Below are 8,554 nucleotides of genomic sequence, written 5' to 3' on the forward strand. Positions count from 1 at the left end.
TTCAGGCAGGTGATAATTTCACTCAGCTCTGAGTTAGCACATGTGCATTGCAGGTTGGCAGGCAAAAATTATGATTAGAAGAGTTCCAGCCATGGGCTGCCCCGTGTTTTTGCCTACCCACGCGAGCATTCACTGATTCAGCCTTCAGAATGCTATAGACAGACTGCTTTAGAAAATAATATGATTTAAGGAGCGTAAACCTTGTTCAACAAACATTTGCCTTTGCAATTAAACTGTGCAACGGTAGCCTCACATTCACACAGGTATGGGCTCTAGTAATAGCAAAAGCAGTTCAGTCCTTTGTTAACAGTCAACAAATCAATGTTTAAGTCTCTTGAGGGTCAAAAGGTTATCTGACACTTATTCTTCGCATGTCAGTGGAAAGTACATTTCATGGTCCTTTCAATAAAGCCATAAAAATGGTAGGTCACCGCGGAAACAAAAAAGTTTTCCAATCGCTCCGTCAGACCATGTCCTCAGAAAATGTCTAAAATCTGCCCTGTGCCCCATTGACCTTTGACCTGTAAACTACAATTTCGGCACAGTGATGGCTTTTCCTACCATGATGCTATACACCGACTATCACGAGCCTAGGTCGAGCCGTTTAGATTTGTGCCGCAATTCTGCATTTCCTCCCTATACCTTAAGTTAAGGAGGGAATGTTCCTTCTTTGACCCCCAGCTTCGACATCCCAACTCGTTTTCGGATTACCCCCCCACATCCTGAATATCGTGACCGTACGTCGAGCGGTTAAGATTTCTGCCCAACTGTTGACGCACGGACGCACGCTCATGCGATTCTACAAGCTGCATCTGACTATGTCAGATGAGCTAAAAACATTTAATACAAGAAATTTTTTAATTTTTTTAAAAATAGTTTCGTGTTCATTGCATTCGTGTCCCGTTTCACAACAGTACATGTACAACCTAGTAGCTACACTACAGAGAATACGACTACAGATGTGACAATCAAAACTGCAATTAGCAGCGACTAAAAACTAACTTCTTTCAACTTTCACTCCTGCAATGATATAACATTGTAATAAGATTGAGCGATTCATTTAGTTCTTTTTCCTAGTAGTATTCTAGAAGCGCATGATAAGCTAATGTACTAGCTCGCCTAAACCTAGGCTATCCTCCACCAGGTCCAGTCGGTTAAATTGAACCTGTTGTTCCAACCACTTGGCAGTGGTCAACAGGAGCTTGTCCTCAAAGTTATTGGCCATCAGCTGCAGACCGATGGGCAGTGACTGGCTGGATAGTTTCACTGGAACACTCACGGCAGGCAGACCTGTCAACAGAATGCAGAAGAGACCCGAATGTTAAGGTGATCACAGATACATGGACAGAATCTCGAATCTCGCTGGATGATGGTATATGAGGGGACAGGTTCAGAGGAAACTACATGTAGTGAGTTTTAAGGTGAGGTGAGCCAACGCTCATGCACGTAATATGCAAGTCGAATTTAAGCCATTATCAATTGCTTCGAGAAGAGATTCAGACACACATTCTTCCCGGAATGCTACTTTAACGAGGGGCTGAGCGATATGTAAAACACACAGGACACATCTGAGACTAATGTAGGCAGCACTAGGAGTTAAAAATTTTGTCCATGTTAGTATTAGAAGCATACACATTTTAAATTCTATTGAAACAAGTGGTTTTCCTATACTACACTCACATAGATTATTGTAGACAGTAGGGAATGCAAGCGAGGACAGTAAGAGAACAAGCAGGACTGGCCATAAAGGAAGTGACAGGGCCTTACTAATACGGATAGTGGTAAGGAGTGATAAATTGATATATCCATCTTGAGTTTGACAATCAAGACCCTCTTGGATATTGATGCTAGGTCGGTCAAGAGCTCACCCAGCCAGTTTGCACTTAGTTTTACACGTGTGAACGCACATGTCAACTCTGCGACGACCTGTAGCCAAGCATTATATTTAGAATGTCCCGCTGCTATGCCGATAGGCTCGAGCTGTCAGCCAATCATGCTGGGCAGATAGGTAGATAGTCTTGACATTTGCACATGCGCGGCCTAACGCTCACCGGCCATGTTGGCAGGCTGAGTGAACACGTCCTCCTGCGCACTCATCGTACGATTGTCGTGTTGCGTCGCCTCCTTGTAAGGTGGCGCCACCGTCAGCGTCGTCGGTGTCAGCAGGACGTCGACGCCGGCGTCAAAAGCGCGGCGGAAGTCGGCAGTGATCAGCTGTCGCACCTTCTGTGCCTGAACGAAGTAAGCATCATAGTTGCTGAAAAACAAAGCAAAGGTTCCCCGTGTAGCGACAGAAGCAAAATCGATGCAAAGTTGGATGGACTGTGCACGCACGATTTAACCTGGAGGGTTTTGCATACAATTGAAGCGTAAACAAAACAGCGTAAAAGTTGAAACTAAAAAAAATATAGAGATCAGATATATGGTGGATAGGGCTAAATGTTGAAGATAAACCAGAATGTCAACATAAAACTACAACTAGAGCCACCTGCAGGTGAGCCTGAATTTTTTTAAACAGAAAATCAGGTAATTATGTGTATGCCACAAATGTAAAACAATTGGACAGTGCACAAATAATTAGGACGTACCAATTAGATACCAATTCCGCCATTACACAGAACCAAGTGGCACCACTGCATTTAGCTACTACTGAAGATAAATAGATGCACCATTATGAATTGAGCACTGCAGCGTAACCTTGCTTTTTCTCAACCGTACAGAGTATTGAACCAGAGTCACTTTACCTTATTCCCAATAAATATTCCTATTTGTTAATAAATACCGTTTCAATAGAAAGTAGTTGCCGGCAAGAATTCGTCCCCTCACAACATCGTTGAAGCCAGTGTGCCGTGAATCTGCATAGAGGGCGTGAGTAGACAAAGCCTGCTCGCTTCTGTACCCTGAAGACACGAAGAATGCGAATAAAAAAAAGCCAAGACACAATTCCTGTAAATTATCGACGTGAGAGTGAGAAAACTTGTAAACGTAGTAGGCAGAGCCACGCATTTGACAGCAGGGCCCAATCCATGCCATTTTTCATACCGAATACCGGCGCCCAAATTACGACCCCTAGCAAAACGCCCAAATTACAAAATTCATAACCACAAACAGACGAAAAAGTTACGTGCACGAGGCAAAACGAGGCTGACCTGGTCAGCAGAAATCCAAAGAAATGCGTCGCAACTAACAATGCGACATATATTCCGGCTTGAGTCAACCAGGTTGCAGAAATAGACCGCATGCGTGCACTACAAGCAAGTGATAACTTAGCCGACTCTTACCATACTCGATCCCGTCATATCGTGCCATGTTGGAGGCCACCTCGCAGACACACAGCACCGAGTAGCAGACGATCGAGTACTGTGTATGCGGCAAGGACACTCGGGTCACTTTCGCACCTGCCCGCTCAAACAAGTCTGCCACCCACGTCCATGTGTCCAATGTCTCCTCGGATAAACCCGGTGCGTGGTACTCCTGAACAAGACAAAGAGTAAACACAGTCATTCTCGACACGCACGCTGTAATGTCGAAACCACAAGCTCTCTGCTAGTATGTGAATGATCAACAATCAACAATAGATATTACTTACTTCTGGGATTCCAATGTGAAGGCCCTCAATCGAGGCATCATCTGGTAAACTAAATGGAACAGAGCAATCTTGCACAGTCGTGGAGTCCATCACATCAATGCCACTTATAGTTGCTACAATAAAGGAAGAAGAAATTGGCGACACCCACATAACTACTACAGAAGCTGGGGTTATAGGTATATTGCATTAATGAATGTGTAAAGAAGCACTAAAATAGCCTTTCGTGTTGTACCCTGCCCACTACTACTACTACAAAGTAGAGTGGGCTAGATACCTTAACAGAGCTCCCACTGGGTGTTTTAAAGTTTGAACACAGACTTGAGCCACTTTTTTGCAACCAATAAAAAACTACAGCTATTATAATATACTTACCATATTATACGTGCTAATTTTTATGCCATGTTTTTGAGTAGTTTGTTTAAATGTAAAAATGAATATAAATTACTTTGACCAAATGACCAATTGACTCACAAAATTTGTTAGTGCCTAGATGCAACAGCAATTTGACGGCAGCTAATTGTTTAGTTGTAATTTTATGTGCAGTTAAATAATTTGCCAAACGGTGTACACAATATAGTAAATTAAAATTGGCACTGTTCTTCAATTATTGCATTTTGTGAATGTGCCAGGAGTATAATCATGTTAGGATTTCGACATCAATCTATTTTACATGAACATATCACCTAAGATTGCAGCTGCGTCGTCTGTGCATCGTGTAAACATAGAGGGAGTATCCAGAGAGTTGACAAGAGGAATGAGCCCATGTCTTGAAACCAGTCCATACGTTGGTTTATAGCCAACGACGCCACAGTATGAAGCGGGGACTCGTGTAGAGCCACCTGTGTCCGAGGATAAAGCCCTACAGGGTAGAAGGACAAGTTGAGCCAAGTAATAACATGTGTGCTATGTATAAGAAGTGATCAATGTGTATGCCAACTTGCACTGAGTAATGTTCTTTAGACAGTAGAAATGCACTTCTAAAATTCTTATCCACAGTATATGAAAATGATGCTATAGGCTAACCAATTTCTAGTTAAAATAAGCATGGCCATTGCCATGTAACAGCTTGCCAATGCCATCACAAAATGGTAATAGATATTTCCCAATTATAGCATTTATTTAATTTACCTTTTATAATATCACAATAATTAAATTAAATCTATGACATCTATAATTACGTTTTTCAGAGACGTTTAGGGCTTAGTATCTAGAGATATGTCTGATATTGATGTCACTCACCCAAAACATGACCCACTTGCTACTGCAACAGCACTTCCTCCCGAACTTCCACCTGCTATTAACCAATCATCTTCTTCCATGGAGAAGCTCTTGTAGCTATCATCATAGTTATCTGGTATTCTCTGACTAGCTGACAGACTCACACCATGGCCACTCTGCGCTTGCTGTATCGCAACACCAGCTGATGACGTGACTGCTGTTAACATTTGACGTTTCCTCGCGTAAACACGGCTCCACGGGTTTCTAACAGGGCCATATATGCTGTCTAAGGAGCCGGACCTGTTATAAGAACATGAAGATCACACTACTGTTAAAACTGTAACTACACCACATAATAGAAAACAATTAAAAATTTGACGTCATATTGTAGTTGTAAGTGCTGATTTGATCTAAACTGTTTAAGACTTATATATAAAAGAATATAAAAAACATTTATTTGTTGCACAGTGGGTCCAGCACTGGGTTGACTTCTACTAGACCCACTGATTTGATGCCATTGCTGTTGTCAGCTTAAAACGCTGAGTGCCCAGAAGTCGGAAAATTAGCGTTGGAAAAAAGGTTCAGTGGTCAAGTTAAATCGACTTGCCTAGACCCCAAACAATCGTTGGTCGGACAGACCAGACGAATTTTGCTCTATGTGGTTTTCTCTGCACATCAACTGTTTTTTCTTATCAAATCCGAAGTATCAATAAAACAATAAATCCACACCTTCATGCTGTGTTACCTATTCAATATTATCAGAAGTAGATAATTATCTACTTCTGATATTATGTATTTCACTAATACATAGCAGGGTTTCTTATACATAAGAGACACAGTGGCGCACCGCCGTTGTCAAATTTAACATCGCCGTTGTGAAAATGTTCCTGTATTTACTGATAAGTATATCCTGTATCTATATACCTATAAGTATATCAATACATCCTGTATTTGAATCCATCATGCACATTTTTCCCCCAAACTGGCCATTACCTCCTTTGTCTAATTTTCCCTCAGAAGAAACCCTGCATAGCATTTATTAATTTAATATTACTATCGAATGCATATACACGTCTGTCCAAACCAATTCAATCATACCCCATTGCAAACTCATCCATGTTCGTTTTCCCAACTACAGAAGCGCCCGCATCTAGAACCTTCTGCACAACCGTTGCATTGTAAGGTGAGTAAAAGTTCTCTAGCATCGAGGACGCACATGACGTCTTTATTCCTGCGGTACAGTAGTTGTCTTTGACGGCAATTGGAATACCATCTAATAGGCCAAGAGGCTTGCCTGTAACATCATCAGTATGAATTCATATTAATTAAGAATTCGATCCAGAGTAAAACAAGTGGTAATAGCAATGTAATGTGATCAGCTACCGATCTGATGTGGCTACTGCTCACTGCATTGAGCTGTCACATACATCCAAATCTATCTCCTCAATATAGCTACTCCGTTAATATAAGCAAAGTTGTGGATGAACATATTATTGATTAGGAAATAACACACATACCGTAGCTCTGCACCGAAGCATTGCGTAACTTGTGCAACCTTCTTTAACATTGCTAAAACTTGTTTTGAAATTTTACGAATTCAATGTATATTGCGAAATTGAGATGAAGAAACGCAGCGAATTTCATGAAACATCGACTATTAAGTGTCCTTCGAACGTGTATGTCTATATATATATATGTAAATCTTTTCAGTTGAAATTTATAGGTTTCAAATTTGGCTACATAAAAAATTTCAATATTCAATATCCATTAGAAATATTTAAAAAAAAGTTTTAATACCAATGGCTGTATCGTTGCTTACAACGACGATGGCACCACTACTAGCCCATCTGCTTTCAAAGTTGCGCATCCTAACTTTTCGGCTGCAGGCTACAGACCGAGGGTGATTCTTATTTATAAATTTTAGAGGATAAGGATTGCAATATCTTATAAACAACTTCTAGATTCAGTTATAATTTATTCTAAAATAAAAATCGTTCGGATAAATAGCAGTTAGGTATAAATATAATAGCAGTTTTGTGATTAGACCTCGGTCTGTAACAAGCAAAAGAAATCGGCAAAAGCGCATCTTTGTCAGAGTGGCAGAACAATCGCGCGGTTTCTTGTCAGCAGCCCAAAACAAAGATTTCGAACTCACTGTTGTTTTATGACAAATGTGAATGCATGATTATAGGAATTTGTAGGTATATACTATTATTTATGCACAAACTAACATAATATACCCTAAAAATATAGGGTGTAGTATCACTTTAAACACAATGCTCAATGCATGCATATACCTAGTGCTATTCGTTCATCCGACTTTTCTGCCAATTGCTGTGCATAGTCTGGCAATTCCGTTATGAATACATTGAGTCTTTTTGCCAGCTGGCTCCGCCGTATACACCAAGAGCATACTTCGCTAGGAATCAAACTACCATTCCTTAGTTTCTGGGCAACCTGGAAAACATTTCCAACCATACTAAAAGATACTGAATGCAAAGTAATAATAAGCCAGATTGGAAAGTGCCGCCGCCATATTGAGGTCAAAGTGCAAGCGGTATAACATTGGCTCGGCGCGCCATTGAGAAGTACACGAAAAATGTCAACAGTTGTGCGTTTTTACTTTCTGCATTAACACAAACATTGCACAATATCCCAAATTAGCACAATCATATTTATAAATGTTTCTATAAACAGAAAGGCACCTGTGAATTGAACTGTGAAGTACGATGTTATTGAAGAGAAATATAGATGAAAAACCTAGACGTTCCGACGCAGCCGTTATCTTTGTAGTAGACTGGTTCAAGCTCGATAGTTCCACGTGACGTCAGTGTAACACGAGTGGAACTGTCGAGCGCGGACCCGTAAATGGGATAAGTACATGAGCAATGGTGGCGCATTGCTTATGTACTTATCCCATTTACGAATCGGCTTCATGGGAAATTTGCCGCAAATTCGAGCAGGATTTCTCATATAATTCTGGGTAAAGTATGTGGTACCAAGTTGCAAGACGTATATTTCGAACAAGTGACCATTCAGCTACACACAGATGCCAATATCATGGGGTGTTGCTATCCCCCGGGCGTGGAGGGAGGGTCACGTGATACAGTTGACGTATACTTCAAAATCATTAATCATCCGGTAACGCTAACTGAAACACCTCCAACGTTAACCATAACACTAAATATATATATCTCGGAGCGCTATATATATAGGTATTGTGATCCACAAAAATTAATCTATGGTGTGGGGACAGATATCATGATGCAAAAACCCTAACCCTAACCCTATCCCTAACCCTAACCCTAATCCTAACCCTAATCCTAACACTATCCTAACACTAGTGCTGCCACGTTGCGGTCACCTCCCTCCATGCCCGGCGGATAGCATTACCCAATATCATGGCCGTTGGACGTGTATTTCATCTCTAGTGCTTTGAAGAAATTAGAGCGTTCTGGAATTTCTGTGCGGACGCTTTCTTACCTTCTCTATATCACTGTGTATTTGTGCATGCACAAGGGCGTGCGCGCTATCTGTTGCAGCGGTGTATTGGACGGTGATGAAGTGAAGTTATTAGGTCAAATCAAACATTAAGACTATTACTGGTACTGGTAGGTCTAGTAGTAGCACTGACAAGTTTTATTTATTAACCATCATTTTACGCAGTGGCTAGAGGTACGGTAGCCGTCGTTCGTTGAAGCCCCTTTTTGGCGTTAGGGTTAGGGCAGGCCTCGACGCTTATTTTCA

The 8,554-nt window shown here is 41.1% G+C and overlaps 1 protein-coding gene across 1 annotated transcript; it reads right to left on the reverse strand.

The window, feature by feature from the left end:
- Positions 1 to 798: 798 nt before the first annotated feature.
- Positions 799 to 7,285, reverse strand: LOC106811502 (glutamyl-tRNA(Gln) amidotransferase subunit A, mitochondrial-like). Its single transcript, XM_014815145.1, has 9 exons — positions 7,105 to 7,285; positions 5,906 to 6,101; positions 4,829 to 5,107; positions 4,273 to 4,448; positions 3,590 to 3,702; positions 3,282 to 3,474; positions 2,783 to 2,900; positions 2,052 to 2,257; positions 799 to 1,290 (listed from the first exon to the last, which is right to left on the reverse strand). The coding sequence occupies exons 1-9, from the start codon at positions 7,283 to 7,285 to the stop codon at positions 1,103 to 1,105; spliced, it is 1,650 nt and encodes a 549-aa protein (XP_014670631.1). The 3' UTR covers positions 799 to 1,102.
- Positions 7,286 to 8,554: the final 1,269 nt, after the last annotated feature.

The sequence above is a fragment of the Priapulus caudatus genome, unplaced genomic scaffold (genome assembly GCF_000485595.1).
Source record: "Priapulus caudatus unplaced genomic scaffold, Priapulus_caudatus-5.0.1 Scaffold546, whole genome shotgun sequence".
Lineage (NCBI taxonomy): Eukaryota > Metazoa > Priapulida > Priapulimorpha > Priapulimorphida > Priapulidae > Priapulus > Priapulus caudatus.